This window comes from Mytilus californianus, unplaced genomic scaffold, assembly GCF_021869535.1.
Source record: "Mytilus californianus isolate M0D057914Y unplaced genomic scaffold, xbMytCali1.0.p SCAF_1, whole genome shotgun sequence".
NCBI lineage: Eukaryota > Metazoa > Mollusca > Bivalvia > Mytilida > Mytilidae > Mytilus > Mytilus californianus.
Window position 1 is genome coordinate 49,294,176 of NW_026262581.1, and position 24,721 is coordinate 49,318,896.

Genomic DNA, 24,721 nt, shown 5'->3' on the forward strand with positions numbered 1-24,721 from the left:
TTTTTTTTTTTTTCTTACGCCTAATTTTTTTCCTTCGCTGTTTTTTTGTTTCGCAAGATGTCGCTTAGATATTTGGATTATGATATCGAACAGTTTATACGCTTTTGAAACCAACTCTGCTTAACCGAATACTTTCCCTAATAAGAGTTATCTCCCCGAACACTGTTTTTCTTGTTATCTCTAAGGCTTTGCAACCGTATAAGAAACCGACAAATTTATTTTTCCAAATTGCTCGTTATATCCTCAGGATGTTCTGTTTTATTTGACCGAAGCCGTATAGAGATTCCATATGAGAGTTATTTCCCCTTTTGTATTTGATATAAGTGAAATGTATTTTTAACTGGAAAACCATAAGTGATAGAGGCCTTGGGTCTTTTGATTTGAGGTCCTTGGTCCAAAAAAATGAAAATGAGGTCAAGATCAAAGGTCAATGTCATGTTGAAAATTTTGATTTTGGCTTGTTATCGCTTATTTTCAGAAATCATATAAGATATCGACAAAATATTTTCACACAATTGTTAGTTGCGACATGTCGTAACACATAAATTTTAGTTGAAAGGGTACGTAGACATTTGATGCGAGTTTTCCCCCCTTTTATATCTAATATTAGTCGTATGGTAATATAACTCATTAACAATATAAAGTAGAGGCCTAGAGTCTTTTGATTTGAGGTCCTTGGTTTATGACCTTGAAATTGAGCTCAAGGTCATAGGTAAATTTAACGTTCTAGATTTTAACCTTTGCTTTTACCTCATATGTATACATGATAAAGCCAAGGGACTTTTTGCATTAGGTTGCAAGCAATGTGACATTGAAAAAGTCAACCGGAAGTGACCTTTTGTAAACCGGAAGTAGCTATTTTTTGTACTAAATTAATGTAAAAGTATATAGAACCATATATTTTTGGAATCAGGGTCAAGTAAACTATCAAACAATACCGGAAGTAACATCATTTAAACCGGAAATAAAAAATTATCTCCCTTATTTATATCTTTTTGTATAGAAACCATATATTTTTGGAATCAGCGTACAATAAGCTGTCATTTGACGCGGAAATTGACATTTAAAACAAAATTTTAATATTTTCATATCAAAATAGATCCTTACTGGTGGAAAGACCTTCAATTGTTCTCTGAACAATTGGTTTTTAATTACATTTAGAAACCTTTCATTCAATTTCTTATATAGCCTTCTATTCAAGTATTAATGAACCCTAATGTGTGAACATTTCAAACTCATTCTTATTAACCATATGGTACAAGTACTGAATTTTATTAAAATAATATTGAGTTATTTTATTACAGAGTTGAACTATATCAGCAATTTCAGGTGAATCATGTTGACTTCGCTGCAAAACTTACAGAATGGATAAAACATGGGTACAAGGAATTAGGAGACTATGCTGGATTAGGCTTAGGTTCTACTACAGCAAAAGTGACGTCAAATTATGAATACCTTAAAGATCCACATGAGGTAACATACAACTTATTCTTAAGGGGAAATGTTCAATTAATTGATAATCTAAACTTCAAAGGCGTTCTTCATAAAATGAATAATTCTCATTTTATGATAAAGGCACCATGAATACTTCCAAAAGTGTATCGATTCATGTGAAAGGAGCGTTCCTTTTTTAATTTTTCATTCTAAAACGATTGTTCGAATCTCCAAAATCTGTTCATAGAGTTGTAAATAGTTATCCCTTTTAAAATCATAGATCTGTCTTAGCATCTACAAACATATTTTTTTATTCATGGTTGTGAACCTTTCTGTTTTTGTGTTTCACGAAACAAATGACAACAACAAGAAGTATCTTTTTGATGTACTTTGTAGACTTTTGTTACCTATTCTGACATCGGACTCGGACTTCTTTTAAACTGAGTTTTACTGTGCGTATTGCTATGTGTTTGTTTATTCTCTATTGGCTAGAGGTATAGGGTAGGGTTGAGATCTCACAAAACATGTTTAACCCCGCCGCATTTTTGCGCCTGTCCCAAGTCAGGACCATCTGGCCTTTGTTAGTATTGTATGATTTTTTTAATTTTAGTTCATTTATATGTATTGACGTTTAGTGTGACGTCCATTTTCACTGAACTAGTACACATTTTTGTTTAGGTGCCAGCTGAATCCCGCCTCCAGGTGCGGGATTTTCTCGCTGTGTTGAAGACCAATTAGTGGCCTTGGGCTGTTTTCTGCTCTTTAGTCGGGTTGTTGTCTCTTTGACACATACCACATTTCCATTCTCAATTTTATTGAATGTATCCGTGTATTTCATATTTGCTTTTCTAAACAAATAAGACATTTTTTGAATTGAGTAAGACACATATAAATTGAAGAAAATTTAGTATTCAAGATATTGACGAGGCCATTTATTTTCACTAAATCAAATTGACTTTTAATGATTTCATTCAATATGATGAGTTATACGGGTAAAAGGTGTGAATTTTACAAAATATCCTCCATAACTAGAAATCAACGAAACAACAGAGACGGCTTCCTCTGCCTCATTTATAGACTTATACTTCGAATTTGACATAAGCAGTCATACCAGTACAAGAACGTATGACAAACCAGACGATTTTCATTTTGAAAATATCTATTTCCCTCATCTTAGTAGCAATATACCAACTTCACCTGCATATGGGATATACATTACCCAATTCATTTGGTATTCAAGAGCTTGCAGCTGCTACTCAGACTTTTTATAAAACGTAACCACTGTTTGAGCAGAGGTTGATGAACCAGGGTTATGTCAAAGAACGTCTCGTCCTTTTTTTAAAAAGGTTCATCGGAAGATACCAAGACCTTGTAAATAAATTTTCCGTATCAACTTCACAATTAATACATATTAATCTTGAAGTATAGATTCGATTCTAGGTATTGACGTTGTTTATCATCTATATTACGTACGCGTGTTATAGTGTTCTTTAATTTGTCTTTGTAAATTATTAACTTTTACTGTTTAGTCTAGTTTTGTAATATCCTTATGGCGTGGCTCGGTACTTATACATCCCGCAGTTGTGTTATTGTGCTATGATAATTTTTTGTATTCTTGTCTTACATTTTTCCTTATGTGCTTTGTATGCAAGCATTTTGTTTTTTTCTTTGTTGACACATTTGTTCGTTTTTGTTGTGATTAAGATTGTTGAATGCTGTACCCTTTATTTGACATTTTTATCTATAATATCTGTGTTTTGTTACACATTGTTGTCAATATAATGGAATATCATGCGACTGTCAAACATATGAGAGGTTTAGCTAGCTATAAAAACAGGTTTAATCCATCATTTTCTTCGAATGGAAATGTCTGATGTGTTTGAGCTTTTGATTTTTGTCAAGGGAATTTGAGTTTTGAATTTTCTTGGAGTTCGGTATTTTTGTTATTTTACTTTCTACAGTATGATAAGTTTATTCGGGTGGAATAGTGTGAATTTTACAATATGATTTGACATGTTTTTGGTACTTGCTGGATATGTTTTTAACAAAATGTTAATGATTTGCATAAACTTTTAAAGAGACATTTGACTGTAATGTTATGATTGTGTGAATAAGGAATGAAAAATATGACTATGTACATTTTAGAGAGCTCGTTTAGTTTGGGAGCGCAATGGGAAAAAAGTTGCTCCTAATGGTGCTGTAATGAGAACTTCTATAATTGGTGTTCACATGTACTGGAGTTTAGATGACGTTGCCAAGAACGCAAGAGAGATCGCCAAAACAACACATTATGATCCAAGGTAAGAAAGACTGTATTTAGCTTGAAACAAACAAACATATAGAAAAAAGTCCTTCAAATGAACAAACCATTCTTCAAATTATGTTTCAGGTGTCAGGCTTCAACAGTGGCTGTATCTGTTGCCATAGCATCTATGCTACAGGGAAAGCATAAGGACCGGAGGGGCCATTTTAGAGTGAACGACATAATACTTGAAGCTTATGAATATGCATCGGCATGCTTAGAAACGGAGGAAGAAAAGATTGAACTAACGTTTTATTTGAAATGTAAAAAAATTAAAAATTTGAAATTAGACGAACATTTAAAAATTGGCTACACATACAAGTCAATGGGCACTGGATTCTGGGCTTTGAAACAAGACAATTTCAGGAAAGCTATCACTAAAGTTATGCTGCAGGTAAACACGTATTGTATCAAATTCAGTCAAAGACTATATCTTTTGTGAATGTAAACTGTAAAGTGTTCATTTGAGGTTGAGACCTGGTAAGACATTAGCGTGAAATATAAAATTTAGAAGGTACATTTGAACAGATTCAAGACTATATACTTTGATTCCAAACGTTCTGTCAGCGTTTAATCTATGCAATATGTGGTGAAAAACAGCACAAACAATAGGGCAGGGTGTTTCAATAAACAAAATGTTTAACGATTCAGAAATACTTTGATGTAGAGATCACTCAAATTTACCTCAGGAAAAAGTCACCCAAAATATCAATCAATTTCTCTAAACTGAAATAAGACAAACTGTTGAATGATAAAACAGTTATACTGTCTAAAATCGTCGTTAAATGTCATTTACCGAGTAACTGTATAACCTGTACCTGGGTATTGCCTCAAACAAATTTAGTTATAAATTCACTGATAATACAATTCTATGTTATTGTGCAAAACTCTGTGTTATAACGTTTTTACTTATTATTATAATATTAATTATTAATTATTAATATATTAATATTATTATATAGGGTGGTGATGCAGATACAAATGCATGTGTTGGAGGTGCTTTACTGGGATGTAAACTTGGCTTATCTGCCTTACCAGAGCCGTGGCTGACGAAACTTTTACATAAAGACTGGTTAGATAATGAAATAAAAAAGTATGTTTAAATATTCATATGTCTTACACTGTATGACTGCACATACCGGAAGCGAACCATTATTCCTCATTTATTTGGTTAAACCGTTTGTTGGAAATTTTTGTGTTGGGACATTTGCAATTATGCTTTATCTGCAGTTTTGATAGGGTGTTTAGTCTTGTTTTGGAATGAATGTATTTCTTGACTTAAAAAAAAATCATAAGTATACGTATATGTTACAAACAAATCATGGTTTTAATAAGCAATGTTAAAAACTTCGAACGGTGTATGATGTCACAAGGCTTTGACAATATATTGCAAGTAAACTGTAATATTTATTATGTTCATATAAATTTCTTTCTTAATTAATTATGTTTTCATTCCAGATATTATAAATTTGGTTTTTTTTTATTCCCTTTTAATTTTAGATATTTTGAAATGATGAAATGGGAATGGAACTACCAACCTAAAGACAAATGAATATAATTAACATGACAAAAATTGACAGAACAAGAAAAAGAAAACTTAACGTTAAAATATATAATATTAAATCATAGACATAATTTGACTAAAATAAGCCAGTAATGCTCCTAAACCAATCAGCATATAGAGAGAAGTGCCATGTGTAAAAATGCCAAATAGTACCCATGGAATATAAAGAAAGACTTCATAGACTACATGTATGTCAACATATTCTCCAAATCTGATTGAAAATGAATTGCAATTTATTATTTAGGAACTAGGTAACAAGGAGATGTGTTGTTATTGTATTTTGTTATTCTGATCCTGTCTTGCATACTACGTGTGTGTTCTCTGTGCATGTCAGATAATTATCTTAATTTTGTATAGATATATATATGAACAGTTTATAATTTCATTGTGTAGTTCTATGATTAAATCGGTTTAAGCCTGTCATGTTTCTATTTAAACTCCATTCATTGGAGTAATGGCATTTTTAGTTCTGTTCTGATATTCCACTAATGCCAGTGGCGGATCCAGAGGGGGGCGTAGAGGGCGTACGCCCCCCCCTTTGCTTGAACTTTTTTTTTTTTTTTTTGTAAAATTATTAATCAGACTAGACTTAGTGAACTTTGCCATTTCCCGGCAGTGTATTTAATTTTTATGCGACAATTCTTTACTTATAAAGATATTTTTCGCTCGTATTTACTGTAATATATTATTGATTATGTTGTAGTCATGTGATTCGCTAAGGTGGAGTTGATCAGTACGTCGAAAAAACGACACTCAGTCATGCACTTTGAAATTCAAATTACAGTAACACGTTGCTTAGGCGGAAGATGACAAGCATGACGCCTTCAAAGCGACAAAGGATTGAGCAAGAACGTATTGACTTCTATTTCACAATTCCACTCAACAGAAAGTAATACTCTATTACACTCTCATGAAAAAAAAAGTTCCAAAGCAATATTATTCACCTACGAAAATATGTGTAACCCCACACGCCCCAGCCAATTAATAACATTGCTGAATAATGATCCCCAGTCAGTAAGCTCTAGATAGATTTAAAGTCTAAGGTACGGACCATTTGATTTGATAGGGCAGTCTGAGATATTTTAGAGAAAAATTTTTTAACCCCTCACTTCCCTTGTTGGGTGAAACATTTCAACCAAACATTTGGATAAAAATTGCTTGCTTGTCTTTGTTCGTGTCGGTCGTATTATAAACTTCATTGAATAGCCGTATATCATGTTTACAAGAAATCTGTGATGTTATGCTTATTAACCATACAACAAACGAGAATTGTCCATGTCCATTTTTTACTGACAAATCCCACATCAAATGTATTAGTACATAGCTTTGGATCCATTCAATCATTTTATAATAGACAATTAATGGGGAGAATGCGGCATCAAACATGTCCAACCCTAGCTTACACTTTAACTATAAAATATACATGCCCCACGTCAGGAATCGTTAAAAATGTGCATTTACACTTATTTTATGTTTTTTAGCCCAAAAAAAGTTTTAAAAAAATTTCCATACTACGCCACCCTTTCCAAAATCCTGGATCCGCCCCTGAATGCAGGTAAAAAAAATTTAAAATTAACATGAGATAGAACGTAATCTTTCATGGAAGAAAATCTAATGTTTCCAATTAATAGAACAACAGATGAAGCTTTTTTTCATGCTATGTGGAGGGGGTGCGCGTGATATGTGGAAGTGGTGAGAGAGAGAAAAGACACTCGTTTCGTCTACAAAAGACTCATTGATGACGCTCTTAAAAAAGCTAAAAAGTCAGATCAAGTACGAAGTTGTGGACCAAAAAAATCCAAAACATAGACGTTTCCGTGCTTGCATGTATTCTCATATTTTACCAATACATCGGATTTATTCTAGAAATAACTTCTCCAATATTTGCTACCCTCTCTTTGTGTATGCTTGTCGAAATTGCTATACAGTCCATTCTCATTAGTTAACCTATTCCAGCCAATTCCTGCCAAGCTATCTAATATCTATCTAGGTGTACCTTATAGTTTTACACTGTCTACATTTGGCAGAAAGATTGTCAAGGAATAAAAGTACTATATGTTATTTGTTAACATTACCCAGATTCTGTGGTCCTTCTTTTCATCTTATGTGTCTTCTTTTATTTCCTAATTCAAGTTAGTGGCAATCCTGTTTAATAGAAGAGGGTGGTAAAGGGTTATTTTCGTGCAACGTGTTTTGCCATTTTTATTTCACGTGCAGCCGTGAAAAAGGTTCGTTATTCACCTTGTTTCGTGAAATCGGTAAAAAGATCAACGTACTAGAAATTTCTAATTGTTCGTTCATCGTGAAATAGCAATTTTATTTCGCGTTCTTCCGTGCAGAAACCCCCCCCCCCCCCCTCCCCTTAACGCCCCTCATAGAAGTTGAAATGCTGGTTTTTAATGTGTGTTTTACTTTTACGACATATGGTCTTTTTACGACATATGGTCTAGATAGGTAATTGGGACGGTTTGTGTTTTTTGTCGCACCACATTTTGTGTCTCTACCAAGCCAGGCTAGCTGGACCATTAGTTGTTCGTTGTAGTTTGTCCATGTGTGTTCATCTAATTGGTTTTAGGAATCTGGTTTTAGTGGTTGATGTGGCCTGTTGTTCGGTCTTATATTTATTATGATCCCGATATCCTTATTATGTATTCTTTAACAGATTTTGTGTCGTGAATATGATATACCTTATATTTGTGTATAGAAGAGTTTGGAATCCACACACCAGAAAATTTTAACAAGTATTGAAACAAGTGCCAGAAGATCTACACGATATGCCTGCAACATATATCAAAACCCCAGCAGTAATTCTGAAATGTTACATGATCTCAACAGACCATTCTTACAAGAACGCAGATTATAAACCAAACTTTAGATGTTCAATAAAGTCATACCACAAGACAGTTCCATACCATCGCTAGATATACTCACCAAATACCAGTTTTAAACAAGCAAAATGATACAGACAACGTCAATGCAATAAAATCAGTTTCAAATTCTCGTTATTTGCCAAGAAATCATAGATTGGAATAAACTTCCATCTGAAATATCAAACCAAAATTCCACTGACAACTTTTAAAAGGTATGCACAGGCGGAAACCCAGTTGAAATAGAACAAAAGAATCGAAGCTCTTTGTTAGAGAAGGCGATAAATGCTTACTGTAATGTTTACTATAGTAACAAAAATTTTAAAAGTTAATAGAAACAAATAAAATGACAGTTTTCGGCTAAATTACGAAGTATTTTATCATAAAAACACCATTTGCATAAGTTTTCAATTCATCTAATACATTATTAAGCAGAACAATTAGATATCGCGTCGACGACATGGGTGTCTATTCAGTTGGATCTTAAAAATGCATATCCTCCGATTTTTTAAAAAAATTTACCACGGACGGAGAACATATCAATCTATTTGTTACTTAATTTTCGTTTCTGCCCTTCCATTATGTGACAAGAAAAAATTCCCAAAAATGGGTAACAATTGCATCGAAAAGAGAAAATCGAGTGCACCTTTTTATGTTAGGGCGTGTTTGAGTTGAATATTTTGTCTTGAAAACGTATTAAGCAGGAGTATTTGATACATCATCTCGGTTCAGATTCTGTTATTTTTATAAATCAAAGCTACAGGTTGACTTTATAACATCGAAAATTCACAGAATTAAAAAATGAAATATATGGGCCAAGTGAAATACCTTTCTAATGAATCACAAAAACAGAGTAGGTGTGTTCGAATAGCCGAATTTTTACTAAAAGTACGTAACGACAGACTTTTAAGTTGGATCTCAAAAATGCATATCTTCTAAAAAACTTTATATTTGTGTGTGATAATTAGGGTTTATAGTCTTCAACCACTGAATATTTTTAGTCTGCCCTTCCACGAAATATTTAATAAGATTTTTTTTAAATGTTTATGAATTTTCGAAAATTCCACCTGACAACCGATCAGACAACAGTTTTAAGTTGAATGAAGGCAGACAAGTACATTAACTGATGCTCATTAGCTAGAAGATACATTTGTCTTTTAAAATACAACTGGCATATAAGGATCGTAATGGTGCTATGTGGATACATTTATCGGTTTTCAAGAGCTAAATTGGCAGCGCGTCATCCCTACAATGGCTTCCATTTATACCATTGTACAAATGAACTGGCGTAATGGGGAGATAATTTTGGCGAAGTATAATCCTGACTGTGCACCTACTCGCGAAGTCCTCTTTAAAGCTTCATCGTACCTAAACTAAATGTGATTAGTTTTTATCTCAAAATTTTAAAAATGTAAAAATGAAAAAGTTTTAATTAAAAATTATATCTAAAGAAAAATCGAAAATAGTTGTTATAACAGAGTTATTAACTTTAAAGCAACCTCATACAGGTATGCACCGGAAAGTAATCGTCAAAATGTAGATTGATTTCTGTATCTAAAAAAGGAAGAAAGGTATTGTTTCCCTAAAATCAAGGGCTCATATTAATTTTCAAGTGAGAGGCTTAGCTAGCTATAAAACCAGGTTTAATCCACCATTTTCTACATAAGAAAATGCCTGTACCAAGTCAGGAATATCACAGTTGTTATCCATTTCGTTTGATGTGTTTTGAGCTTTTGATTTTGCCATTTGAATACGGACTTTCCGTTTTAAATTTTCCTGGGAGTTCGGTATTTTTGTTATTTTACTTCTAACTATCATACATTTTGAATGGGTATGGGGGATAATTTTACTATACCAAAGGTGTGGTTTAACAGACGCAATAAATAAACACACTTTATAAATTGTGTGCACCTGAAGCAAGTTTCAGGAATTACATTCTTCAGAAACACTCAAACCCAAACAGTATCAAGTCAAGGAAGTATAAGTACAAAATTCGCGATGAGCTATATAGATATAAGGGAATTAAAAAGAATAGCCAAATTTATCTTGGTAATATATAACAAATGCGTCCGTAAAAAGAATTCAAAAATCATTTAGCTTTATTAATAATAAGTGTTCTTTCATTTTATTTTAATTTCAAGGTACTAGCCTTGTAAGAGTAACGATCTAATAACACTAATCCAAAACCTGACTTTTTACCAACTTCATCTCCGCAACTTCTGTCATGTTTTATATTTTCTTTTTTGCTTTATAATATTTTAATTTCTAGCGTATCAACATTTCTGGTGCTTTAAAAATGTTTTATTTATATGTGTGTTTTACAACGCCTGACTTTGAGCGTGCCAGGCAAATATGATCAAATATAGCGGCAATGATGCCAGTTAGGTTCTAAAAGAATACAATGGGAAATCACATTTTTAAGGATGTTCGCAGCTCTGTTTCAAAATAACAACCTTTTTAAAAGACTGTTATAAATTGATAGTATATAAATAAACTAAAAAAGCAAAAAAAAATGTAGGGTCTGTGTGCTCGTTTTCGAGATACATGCCATTGAAAATTTGGCGGGAAATGATTCTCTCTAAACTTTTAATACATTTAACATTGTCATCCTTTTCTTTGAAAACCTATAATAAAATAACAAGGATTTTATAGGATTTTTAAATATGGCTTTTTAAACTGTATGTAATAAAATTGTAAACAGAAAAGTAGGGGTAAGCGGGCAAAAATATTTAATGATACTACATCGATAAAACCAGAAAATTCAGAATATCTGGCAAAAATTAAAAAAACAAGAGGAGCGAACATCCTTATTTTTAACATCTGAAACTTACACAAAACTTTGAAGGAAGGATGATGAGGTGATCCTCAAATATATTGAAAAGGGGTAACTGCCATAATAGTAAAAAAAAATTATAAGATGTGATATGATTGCCAATGAAATAATTGCATGCTTATTCTATTCTTTAATATTTTAAATTAACTATTCATCAAATTGTTGCTTTCTTATTTACGATATTCTTACTTATATTGGATAAGTGCTTTCTGAATTTGTGTACACTTTTAAAAAAATGTGTACATAACTCTTCTAAGATGACGGAGAGTTTAGTGCAAATCTTGCATGTGTTATTGATAATTATAACACCTTTTTAATTTGAAAAAGTATTCCCAATAGACAGCAACATTTTTATATTTGTTCATCTCTTTCATAATCATAAATGTTGGTGATAAAATTAACGGTATCAGTTTTTTCTACATCAGATGCGCATTTCGTCGATAAATGTCTTCTCAAGGATGATTGAGGCCAAAATATTTGAAAATTCTAAACTTATCAAAAGAAATGATCAGCTTATAAACTAAAAAGGACACAAAGTTTAGTAAAAGCCGGGCAAGGAATCAGAGCTTTGTATAAGGGATATAAATTAAAATAGATAGGTATAACCAAATCAAATGACACTTATTTTCGTGTGTGGATTTTCTTGAATGAAAGCATTATCGACTTCTGGTGGTTCCTATCTGGTAGGCTGGCTACTCACTCGAAATGAAATACCCAAATGATTTTGTTTTCATGAATCACGCAAAATGAAAATAAAATGATACCATTTGTTTTTCACACTTTCTGCAATGATAAAAAGTTGGTGACGATAATGAAAAAAATGATAATCAACTGCAACTTGCATAAATCTATAATTTATGCTCAAGTGTAAATCAGATTCAAATTGAAGCCGTTAAACGTATTGATCTGTCAGTCAGCACACTAAAGTCATCAGTGTATTTGTAGATATTGTTCATCTTCCACACATTAATTCAGAATGGCTACCGACGATAATAAACATGTAAGTTTAGGTTATAAAATGAATTTATGTATGTCTTGAGGTGTATGCGTACATTTCCATTTTGTACAATGTATACACCATTATCTGATTTCTCGAACTAGGATCCACGATCTCAGTTATGTCTGTGTTTCTCGTTCATCAGTCATCCCATAATCAGGCTCTCATCGAGTACAATTATTATTTATCAGTCATGAAAAATGGTGGTTTCACTTAATTCTCGTTAATATCTGAATTCCAACTTCAAAAATACGTTATATCATTACCCAAATCTTTTTCTGCATGGGACGTAAAATCACGCAAATTCGCAAATATCTTTTCTGATAAAAACTCGCCACAATAACAATGTTTTTAATGTTTCTGAATGAATTCAGTTCTATTCAATCTTGCAATAGAAATCAGACACACAATAGAAAATAACGATTCTTATTTATAGTTTATTGATAGTTTAATTAATTTATTCTCGGACTTTTGTTTTTAGCATGAACACCCGCCACCCGAAGTTATGGATAGAATATTGGGTACTTTATATGGTGGATGTATTGGAGATGCTATAGGTATACTGTCAGAATTTTTAACAAAGGAGGAAGCAAAAGAGGTATGTAACAGTTAGGTTTATAGTTGACTAACTGCAATATTCATGTAGGTATATATTATTGAAATATACTACCTCTATAGTAATGAACCGTGGTTGTACTGGTAAAGATTAGGGCGTAACTTCCACTGTACAAAGTCAGAAATATGACAGTTGTTTTCCATTCGTTTGATGTTTTTAGACTTTGGATTTGGCAATTTGATAAAGGACCTTCCGTTTTGAATTTTCCTTGGAGTTCGGTATTTTTGTTATTTTACTTTTTTTCCAAAGTTGTACGGGTGCCATCATGATTTGGTTGAGAGTTATGTAATATCTGTCACACGGCTATATCCCATTTGTCGTAACCATAATCTCGCACTAAATACAGCTTTACTTTGAATTTGTTACCTTCGAAATGCAGAACACCGGTTTCCACCAATAGAAAAGGAACTGCACGGTTACGCTTAAGAGGCAGCTGAGTTCTTGTGGTTCAAACCAAAGTTTTATGTGTAATTTGTAGATTATTTTTGTCTGTTCCTCTCTTCATTTTTTTTTCTTTCGTTGCGTGACGTTAAAGATATGTTAATCTATTATTGTTTTCTAAACGTCCAGTTGAAAATATTTTATCCATATTCAGGACGAGAACAAAATTAACAGTAAATCTGACAGGAAAGAAAAATAGATCACTCGAGATGAAGGGCGGTTTAGGACTACCACTAGAGAATGAGGGCATGTTGGATACACTGTAAGAACAGAATTTTGCGGATCCCTAAAATAGTTGTTGCAATGTTTCATTAGCGTGCAGAAAGCGTATCAAACTATTGCATTTTTTACGCCCCCGCCGTAGGGGAAGGGGCATTAAGTTTTACCCTTGTCCGTCTGTACGTACGTCCCAAAATTGGTTTCCGTTCTCTAACTTAAGTTTGCTTCAACTTAATGTTATGAAACTTATACACAATGCTTATTACCACAAAACACAGATTAAGTTTGAATTTTGGTGGCGTCACTTTTACCGTTCTAGAGTTATGCCCCTTTACAAATGAAAATAATGCTGAATTCTTCGTTTACGTTCTCTAACTTTAAATTAGTTTGCCTCAACCAAATGTTACGAAACTTATACACAATGCTTATTACCACAAAAAACAGATCAAGTATGAATTTTGGTGGCGTTACTTTTGCCATTCTAGAGTTATGTCCCTTTACAAATGGAAATATTGATGAAATATTCGTTTATGTTCTCTTACTTTAGTTTGCCTCAACTAGATGTTATGAAACTTATGAACATTGCATATTACCACAAAACTCAGATCAAGTACACATTTTGGTATCGTCACTTTAACAGTTCTTGAGTTATGTCCCTTTATAACGTTATTTGCAAGCGGGGGCATCATCTCTGTCCCATTGACACATTCCCCATTTATTTTTATCAAGACTTGAGAATTACAGTTTATTGATTCACCTGTTTAGGTCTATCTTTGCCAAGTCGAAACTCTTTATCCAAATTGAACCACAACCTGGAATTTCCAAACGAACATTCATACAGTATGACTTGTCTACTCACTGATAAATTGAATAACGATTGAACGAGATATTATACTTGTGAACAAAATAGGATATCTGCCACTGAGCTAAAACAAAACGAAAGATTGAATATCTGAGGTAAAAATACTAATACAAAACAAATGATGAGAGAATATCTGCGGCTGAAGTGGACATTTTTTCCAAATTTGACACTGCTACATCTCATGAATATCTTCCGTTGTTTAAACAACTTTGTTCGGGATTAAAAAAGTATAAAATTGCTACGTGTTTTGAGTTTACTTCTTTTAATAAAGTTAAATTTCTTCCACTGTTTTAACATTTCTACGTCTACGTGGTTTGACACGTGCTACATCATATAGACATTTTCTATTTGTTTACAGATCTCTTGGTTCTTTGACGCTCCTTCATTTGCAAATCTTTCAACTAGTATACTCATTCCTTAATGCTTTGTGCTTTACCAGCTGTTTCTTCATTATATATATTCTTCAGATGTAAAGATTTCTTTGTGCTTTGACACTTGCTTCTTGAAAGGTTATCGGCTTTGAATTACGGGTGATGCCTTCATTTAGAATAGTTCAATATTGTTTGTGTCTTCGTGAAATATTCAACTGCCAATAGGAAACATACATATATAACCTTGAGCTGCTGGACTGTTCATCCTTGATGACATCACCAGTCGAGAAGCTTAGTATTTTGGTGTTATCAAAATGCAGATATTTGCTCTCTAGAGCTAGCAAATCGTTTGACATTTTAGAGAAATGCATTTTCCAACTGTTGACTTCGAGCATCACTGAAGAGATTAAATGAATCTTGTTTTGTTAAATGAGTATCGTTTGATATTACTAGTATTGTCCTTGTTGTTCCGCCAGCTAGCAGAAAGCATTTCAATATTCTAATTCATCATATACAAAATATTCAACTATGTTTTCATTTTTCAAATCAAGCATTATGGACCAGTGGCTAAAAAACTTGAATACAGTCATAAGAGTCTGGTAGACGATGACCACAGAATAAGATGGGAAGAAGGAGACTGGACAGATGACAGTGACCAAATGGTACTCATAATGAGATCATTGGTTGACTGTGGAGGAAAGGTAAGAAAGCAAGATAAATCTGTTATCCGAAATACTGTTAAAGGAATGCATCTCTATCGTTCAAAACTCTGATTCCGTATCTGCATTTGCTATACTTTAAGTCTTTTTTTTTTATCAGCTCTGCAGCATTGGTATTGGTTTCGGCTTTTCCAATATTTAGGCCCTAAGTCATTAATTGTCGATCGAAATGTGTATCTGGTGCATTAAAATTGATACCGTTTCACAAAAACAAGCGGGAGATACCAAACGATTATTTAACATACTATTATTAAGAAAGATGACACACAATATAAAAAAGAAGATGTGGTATGATTGCCAATAAGAGAACTCTTCACAAGAGACCAAATGACACAGAAATTAACAATTAAGTATAGGTCATCGTACGGCCTTCAACAATGAGCAAAGCTCATACCGCATAGTCATCTATAAAAGGCCCCGAAATGACAAATGTAAAACAATTCAAACGAGAAAGTTAACAGCCTATATGTAACACATAAACTTAATACATAAACACATGTATACTTTAGTTTTCCATTGTAAGCAGGTTCTCTTCGTTTGAAATTGTAGCTTATAAAGGTTGGTCAGGCTGTATAGATATATATAACAAAATACATAATAAACAAAATATACTGATAAAACAGTCATGAATATAATTGATACATGCCTATATTTGTTTCTAGGTGGACCTAAGTGACTTTACAGTCAAATTAACAAATTGGGTTAAGCATGGATATAAAGAACTGAATGACTGGTGTGGATTGGGTATAGGTACTTTAACAGCAAAAGTAACAGCATATCCTGATTATCTGAAAGATCCAGAAGAGGTAACGTAGACAAATTAGGTCAGATTTCTTGAATGTATAGGAAAATATCACCTTTTAGATGTTTGAAAATAAATAAATAACTAAATTCCATTTTAAGAAGCGAATTTCCATTTAACCTGTTTAGTACATTTCTACCTGTATTTCGAACTTCTTCCCTTTCCTGCTTTTCCACTCTTGTTGTTCTTCTTTCTTTATTCCAGATTTTCCTTATCTCATCGTCTCTGAATCAGCTAAGTTTTCCTTGCATACTGTAGTTTGGTTAATAAAACTTGGTGTTTTGAAACTTAAAAAAAAACGTGTATATATGTCTGTCATATTTTTTTTTCGTAAATTGTTTTGTTATAAATTTGGCCGTTAGTTTTCTCAATTGAATAGTTTCATATTTTTCATGTCGGGGCCTTTTATATATAGCCGATCATACGGTATGGGTTTTTCTCATTGTTGAAGGCCGTACGGTTGCCCATAATTGCTTACCTCCTCTTCATTTGAACTTTGGTGGATTGTTGTCTCATTGGCAATCATACCACATCTCATTATTTTTATATAGAGTAAAAGTATAGGAAAAAGAAATTAAGATAGGGACACCTAAAAGTCACGTGCTGGTGAAATAAATTAATAACTTTCCACATTATTCCGTTCCCAATCCCAATTTCTTTACTGAAACAAATACATTTTAGGCTGCTCGTGCAGTCTGGGAACATCAGGGTAAACATACTGCATCGAATGGTGCTGTGATGAGGACCTCAATTGTTGGTGTTCATATGTACTGGAATATGGATGAGGTTGTCAAGAATGCAATAGAACTTACAAAAACCACGCATTATGATCCAAGGTAGGATTACTTTAATTGAGCTGAAAAAGAAAACTAAAAGCACTACACATAGGCAGAATATATATTGAGTTTCATGTTTACAGATGTGTATTACAATCCCAAAGACAACTTTCAATATCTTTCTCCTTTGAAATCAATGTGTTCATTCAACTTGCCAATGATATAAAATATCTGATCCTTATATAACATTACTTGAAAAGGAGAGGCGAAAAGATACCAGTGGGACTTTCAAACTTATAAGTCGAAAATAAACTGACAACGCTATGGCCAAAAAAAGAAAAAGACAAACAGACAAAGATTAGCAGAAAAAACACAACATAGAAAACTAAAGACTGGGCAACACGAACCCCATCAAAACCTGGGGGTGATCTCAGGTGCTCCGGAAAGGTAAGCAGATCCTGCTCCACGTCTGACACCCGTCGTTTCGTTTCATTAAAGTTTTCGCCAAAATGGTTGTAAAATATCAATACTTTGCTTCGGATTATTCCTGTTTAAAAAACCCGATGTTTGGAAATTCATTACTTTATAATGTGTTCTTTCTAGATGTCAAGCATCATCAGTGGCTGTATCTGTAGCTATAGCAACAATGCTGCAAGGAAATCACAGAGATAAGAAAGGTCATTTCAAAGTCAAAGACGTAATACACGAAGCTTATGAGCATGCATCGAAGTGCTTAGAAACTGATGAAGAAAAGAAAGACTTAGTGTTTTATTTGGAATGTGAAAAGATTAAGGAATTGAATTTAGATGAATCCAAGAAAATTGGTTACACGTACAAAACTATGGGAGCAGGATTTTGGGCATTAAAGCAGAGCGATTTCCGGAAGGCAATTACTAAAATCATGATGCAGGTAAACGTATTGTCCATCATTTTAAGAAACTATGTCGAAAAGAGTGGGTAAAACATGTTAATAATACAGGAACGATTTGGATTACATTATAAAACTTCATTTCTAAATTCATATTCCAAACACGTGTAAAATACATAAGCTCTTTGAAAAAGAACTAAATTAATAAACCTTTCTAAAATTGTCTGTTTATGAATTTAGAAATTATTAAGAGACTAAGGTGTCAACTCCCTCTGGCAAAAGTTGACCTCATATGGATTTGGATATTATTTTTATATCTTTTTTTGGTCATATAGCTCTTCGATTGTTTCGGTTCTTATCCATCCTTGGCTTTACAAATATTCGGCTTTGATCGTTCCTGATGGAGGTAAATCCAGAAAAGCGCTTCGGATGCATGACATTCATAACGTGTTATTTTCATTAGTAAAATCACTGTCTTGATACCGCTGCTGTTGTACTATTAGTTCCACAGGCTATCATCAGCTCAGTAGTCAGTACTTCGATACTGACATGATTTATAACACACCTTTCTAAAATTGTCCATTTATGAATTTAGAAATTATTAAGAAACTAAATGTACAACTCCCTTAGGCAAAGTTGACCTTAGACGGATTTGGCTATTATTTTATGTCCCTTTTTGGTAATATAGCTCTTCAACTGTTTCTGTTCTTATACATCCTTGGCTTTCCAAAATTCGGCTATAAGCGTTTTAATAAAGGTCAATCCAGAAAAGCGCTTCGGACGCATGAAATTTATAAAGTGTTGTTTTCATTTTTAAGGCACCGTATCTTTAAAAAAAAATATAGAGGGTTAATCGGAAAGCATTTTAGGAGCGTCATGAAATCTAAGTGGGATTCTTGGTGTACAGTCGTATGCCAGGATGAACGCCATTTTGGCTTGTTGTAAAAATGTCAAAGCACAGTGTAAATAGTGGCTATGCAATGAAGTTGTTTTTGTTAATCAAAACTTCGTGATTGATCAATGTATCTCTCTGCTGTAAAACCTTTGTGGAGACACGAAAATTCAGTGGATTAAAGGTGCGAGTGGAGATGCTTACGAGATGAATTTATGAATAAAATAATTTGTGTTCTATTTTGAATGACAGCGAAGTACAATTTCAAAAATGTTGAACCAACTTATGGAACCAAATTGGCGTATCCTCTCGTACATTGGTACTAACCACAATTAAGAATTTAGAAAATTCCATTGTCATGCACGACCGTATACACATTAAACACATATTGTATAAATGATTGTTTTTTTTTTCTTGGTTTTTTTCTTCTTTTTAAAGTTTAATGTTAAAGATTGATTGATTGATTACTTAACGTCCACTGGCAAGTTTGTCATGCTAGATTAAGAGATTTGGCATAACCTTTTTGAATCTTTGATTTTCAATACTGTTAAAGTTCGTTATTTGATCTGGCCTTCTACCACTAATGAGTCTTATTTATAGGAAACGCCCGTCATGCGTACCAAACAAGCCTGTAGTATCATTGAAAAGTTTTTACAACAATTGATTTGATGCAAATGTTGGTCGACGTCTTTACCTAGTAGATCACCTGCCAAGGAGTCAGCACTATTATGCTGATCATAGAATTATAATACACTTAAAACACCTAGGTGTTCTACACTGAGGCATAGAGGGCTTTGAACCATGTTTGGCCCAACGTTTTGAAATTGTCTTTTTCAATGTTGTATAATATCTTAGTTGATTTAGCCTGGTGATTATCTTTACTCAAGGGCCAGTAAAAAGTCTTTCGGACGAGAACCGGTGTTTTCAACGTGATATCAGGGGCGTAGCTGGCCTAAAATAAAGTGCAAGCATAAATCTTGTATCGCCGAGCGGAGCGAGGCGAAAAATATTTTGGGACCTTTTTATGCAGAAAATGATAATTTTTCGGTCATTTTCCAGGTATGCCATGCTTATGAAATTCACATTACTCCTTATTAACATGGTTGTTTTCAAATATAAAATAAATTTTATAAAACGGGAAGATCAGTCGACAAGTCAACCGAAGCGTTTATCAATAGAAGGGCAATCAATGGACACATGACCAGCCCGGGAACAGATAAGACACAAAAGAACAAACAAAAACATTCAATATTGAAAACTAAATACAGATAAAAAAAAACGAACCCCGACAAAAAATGTGGCGACCTCCAGTGCTCCGGAAGGGTAAGCAGGTCCTGCTTCTTGCAAGACACCCGACCGTTTCTCACTAAGGTCATTTTCGAATCAAAGGAGCCTGAGGTTTCTACGACAACGGTAGAAGGTCACTTGGGACACAGATACCCAAGGTGAATTAATAGTCTTTTGGACGAACGGACAATGGGAATACGAAATCAAACGGCAACTTTTAAGTCTTGACTTATAAGTGAGGGATATAAATCTTAGATGTTTTCAAGGTTATTGTATTGAGCCTGTATTATTAAATGTTAATACTCATGTAAGACTTAAAGTAAAGTTAATATCCAAAGTCTATATATCTATTTTTTGCCAAGGCAAAAGATCGCAGAACTCTCTCGGTGTCGATATTCATTTCTCTGTGAACATGTATGAGCGCCAACGAAGATAGTCTGTCCTATACCATGGTTGAACGGGGATAAGTTTTAAGTCGCCGTAATGCACTAAATGACCGTTCAGTAGTTGATGTAGTTACTGGCATTGTAACTAAGATTGACACGATTGCAAACTATTGAAGGATATACTTTCTTTTTAGTCACTGCTAGAGACGACATCAGAGATTTGGGCTACTCTATAACATCTGGACCCGACCAGCGTCTCTGCCATCTCTTTACCTCAGAATTGAAGGTTTCTTGATTGTCCGTCAAGTCGTGTCTAAATGTTTCGTATATTTTGTCTATACACTCTGCTGTCAAAGATTCCAAACGTGCAGGTATTTAATTGAAATTAAGGTTCTGGCCTTGAAAACGATCAGAATTATCCAGTAAACGTCCTGTGAGTTCTTCAATGAAATAGTCAAGAAAGGAGAAATACAAGGCTCGCTTCCAATATTGACTTGGAGTGTCAGCTGGATAGTTAGCCCGGTTGACCTGTCTTCCTACTCATTCGTAATTTAATTTCAGAATTATTTTTTTTTGTGAAAAAAATGTGCAAGCAAATGATTTTTTGCGTAAAGGCAGCTACGCGCCTGGATATGGTCGTAGACACAGTAGTGTTAAAATTTTTGATATATAGTTTATAGCCGACGGAAGACGTATATTAAGCATTCATTTTTCTCAACAGAATTTGCATACAATAAGAAAATCTTCAGGTATAAAAAAAAGAAGCAAAAATGTATATTTCAGTTTAAAAAAGTGCACTAAACAAATCGCACAGCGGGGGTGTGGGTCCGCCGAAATCTTGTGTTAGTTGATAGTTGATTTGGCCTGGTCATTATTTTTATTCAAGGGCCACTGAAGTCTTGTGTAGACGAAAAGCGCGTCTCTGCATTGTAAAGCTGGTATCTTTGATAGATATTTACAGTAATGGATGATTATATTCACTTATAGTTATTTCATATACCGATACCTTGAATTGTTGCATAGGGTGGAGATGCAGATACCAATGCTTGTGTTGGAGGGGGTTTACTGGGATGTAAACTTGGAATGTCTGCTTTACCAGAGCCATGGGTGACAAAACTTTTACACAAGGAATGGTTAGATAATGAATTTAAAAGGTTGGTTCAAAAAGAATTTTGAATGTCTACTGAACAACAATTATGTATACTTAAATAACTGACCAAATTGAAAAGGCTTGATCTTTGTCGTGTATACGCAGCAATCTTATTGGAATAATAATGTTAATAATTGCTTGTTCATCATTATTTTGATTAGTTAAAACACAACAAATCATAAAATATTTATTTGAGACAATTCTTAAAATTTAACTTCTTTAGATTATTATTCATTGTTGTCGGTTGAAAAAGGAAAATTGATTGCCAGCATCATTAATTTGTCGAAGACATTTGATCAGACACTGTTTGGACTTGTCGGTCTTTTTTCTGAGATGTCAGTTATATTTAGATACATACAATTTAAATCAAAAACGTAAAACCGTTAAATCGTTGATATCGCCACAAGACAGTACTTGAAAATTTTGGAGCTAAATGTAAATCCAGTAAACATAATTCAAAGATACAACAAAAAATTCGGTCATTGATTGAATTGTACAATAATAAAAATAATTAAACAAAATTACTCTGAAACACTTTAGACCTCTAGTATCTTTGATTCAAGACAACTTTCCTTAGTTATATGACATTTTTTGAAATTTAGTAACCATATCTTGTTCTTTTCAGATATTTTGAGTTAATGAAATGGGAATGGAATGATAAACCAAAAGGAAAATGAAGGATTATCCGTATTGCATATATATATATATATATAGAGAGAGAGAGAGAGAGAGAGAGAGAGAGAGAGAGAGAGAGAGAGAGAGAGAGAGAGAGAGAGAGAGAGAGAGAGAGAGAGCAACATCTATTAATCTATTAATATAATTATCAAAAGAAGTTTAGTTTAGAATGTATCATTGTGACTTTGAGACGAAGAACAGTAATAATGGCGTTGTTCCTTCACTATTGTATTTTTTTGATAACCAATATACTTTCTTTTCTCTTGGACTTAGAAATATCTTGTTATATTTCTTTTAAAGAATATTTATTAACAATATATGCCTCTCAATTGAGGCAAAATGTATATGGTAATTCACTAATGAAAATTTGTCCGTACTGAAATATTTAGGTCATTATATTAATAAATATCGAGATGCAAGACGAAATGTTAATCAGCTCTAAAAGTTATTTTAACCGTTTGTATTGTTCTGGTCATGTCTTGAATATATCTTTTGTAATTTATAGGTGATATAGAAATAAGTAAAGTATAATATGAGAAGTTCATATTTTTGTATAACTGTTATCAAATCTTATAGTGTTATATTTGTTATTAATGTGAATGGCATGTTGCCCATCAAGTGCCCTTAATTGGAATATCAAATATACAGAATTCTTATTCTTATTCATTCGACTTTTTGCTGTAGCTATAAATGCATATAATTTAAAATAATGCTGCTGTTTGTCTATTTAATTATGGTTCCAAAGTTGTGAATGTGTTTTATTTCAGTGTTTATTGATAAATATTATTATATCTGTCTCCCGCAGAAAATGTTATGAATGCAACTTTGGTATCTTAATATGCACTATAAATGACTCTTTTACATTTTCTTTCATTGACTCTTGATTTCATAACAAGCAGGGGCGGATCCAGGATTTTAGGTTAGGGGGCGCAAACTTAAATTTTTTTTTAGGTAAAATTATCTTGAAATATTCTTTATTCAGCTGAGTACAACCCATGCTTTTCAAATTTTAGGGGTGGAGGGGGGCGCACGCCCGCCACGCCCCCGCCTGAATCCGCCCCTGACAAGCGTTTTAGTTGCCAGTTTGTCAATGTTTTTTTACTTATATGTGCATACATACATATGTGTATACATGTATCTATTATTATCTTACCTCTTATACATTTCTAGGAATATGATTGGTTAAAAGCAACCACATGGAGACCGTGTATATTTGATATTGGGTTAGTAGGCGGGGCTTTTTTCAATACCCGGTTAGTAGTGGTGTTGCATCCCTTTATAAAAACAACACAGTGTTGAGGAAAATCTGAGAGGTTTCAACAGACGAAGAAATTGATGATGAACGATTGAAATAAATTCATAAAACACATTTATTCAAAGCTAACAAGATGTTGTTGGCATTTGTTTTTGTAAAGACCAATAGAAGTAGGTTCTTAATACTAACGTTATTGAAATGACTTGGTCACTTTGATAGGTCACTAGTCTAAATAACACAGTCATGTTAGTAAAGTCGGTAAGATAAGCTCGTTATAGAGTGTGCTAGTGACCTAATACGATATATATGGGTCAGTAAATTGTATATGGGGATTAGTTTTTTCTACGCTCTGACCCTATGTGGAATTTACTGACCCAATATATATCGTATTAGGTCACTAGCACACTCTGTAACTAATAATACAAAGCAGTCTCTACATTTCACGGTATACGCATGTTATCTTTGAATGTCTGAATAGGTTTGAATATGTTTGCATGTCCCTTTGGTATCTTTCGCCTCTCTTTTAGTTACTTAATTACTGGTTTATTCTAACAGTTTTTTTATTAGTGTTATGCTATATATTCAATCTAGAGTACTATTTCAAAGTGAAATCTCTTATGTATATTGAACGTTCTTTTATTTGATGCGCGTTTATGGGTTTAGCGTCTCCAGGAACGTTACGAAATCAAATTAAGGTATTTTCACAATTTATACATATATGATGCTATCTATTTCATGAATGCTTTATATCTGTATTGTTCACTTGTTGTTACATGTTTGTTCATATGAGGAAAAAATGTAATGTTCAATAGAGAAATTATTTTTTTTGCTGTTTTTATGATCGAAATAAAGCAAACACCGTTGTTATTTTGTTTCCACCCAGAGCATTTACAGATTTCACGTTATGTTCTTCCTAAACGAAAGTTGTCATGACTAGTGTACCATATCCCCTCATTAAAATCGTAACATATAAAAATAGAAGATGAGGTATGAATGCCAATGAGCAGTCTAATTAAAATATAGAACTCTGATTTCGTTATATAGATATAAGAAATTGTGGTATAAGTGCCAATGAGACAACTCCATCCAAGTCAAAACTTATAAAAGTAAACCACTAAAGGTCAAAGTACGGTCTTCAACACGGAGCCTTGGCTCACACCGAACAGCAAGCTATAAAGGGCTCCAAAAATTACTAGTGTAAAACCATTCAAACGGGAAAACCAGCGGTCTAATCTATATAAAAAACGAGAAACGAGAAACAATTATGAACCACATCAACAAACGACAACTACTGAACATCAGAATTCTGACTAGGACAGGTGCAAACAATTGCAGCGGGTTTAAACGTTTTAATGGTACCAAACATTCACCCTTATCTGAAACAATAGTGTAACATCACAACATA

At 33.3% G+C, this 24,721-nt stretch overlaps 2 protein-coding genes across 2 annotated transcripts in view; both read left to right on the top strand.

Moving 5' to 3' along the window:
- LOC127720300 (ADP-ribosylarginine hydrolase Tri1-like) overlaps nucleotides 1-5,467 on the top strand; it is a 79,947-nt gene extending 74,480 nt beyond the window's left edge. The window contains exon 8 of the mRNA XM_052226868.1: nucleotides 5,237-5,467. Within this exon, the coding sequence (XP_052082828.1) occupies nucleotides 5,237-5,288 (52 nt within the window). The 3' untranslated portion in view covers nucleotides 5,289-5,467. The remainder of the gene's footprint in view (nucleotides 1-5,236) is intronic.
- Nucleotides 5,468-11,888: 6,421 nt separating this feature from the next.
- LOC127720340 (ADP-ribosylarginine hydrolase Tri1-like) lies at nucleotides 11,889-22,114 on the top strand. The gene is made up of 8 exons (XM_052226920.1): nucleotides 11,889-12,000; nucleotides 12,479-12,595; nucleotides 15,058-15,207; nucleotides 15,888-16,031; nucleotides 16,709-16,863; nucleotides 17,407-17,713; nucleotides 21,260-21,390; nucleotides 22,012-22,114. Exons 1-8 carry the CDS (start codon nucleotides 11,977-11,979, stop codon nucleotides 22,061-22,063), a joined length of 1,080 nt encoding a protein of 359 aa, XP_052082880.1. The 5' UTR covers nucleotides 11,889-11,976; the 3' UTR covers nucleotides 22,064-22,114.
- Nucleotides 22,115-24,721: the final 2,607 nt, after the last annotated feature.

What these genes read in the sequence shown, in the direction of transcription:
- LOC127720340 (XM_052226920.1), top strand. Translation starts at nt 11,977, where the DNA reads ATGGCTACCGACGATAATAAACAT. An exon ending in ATCTGAAAGATCCAGAAGAG is followed by an intron (nt 16,032 to 16,708) that starts GTAACGTAGACA and finishes AATACATTTTAG; the next exon opens with GCTGCTCGTGCAGTCTGGGA. An exon ending in TTACTAAAATCATGATGCAG is followed by an intron (nt 17,714 to 21,259) that starts GTAAACGTATTG and finishes ATTGTTGCATAG; the next exon opens with GGTGGAGATGCAGATACCAA.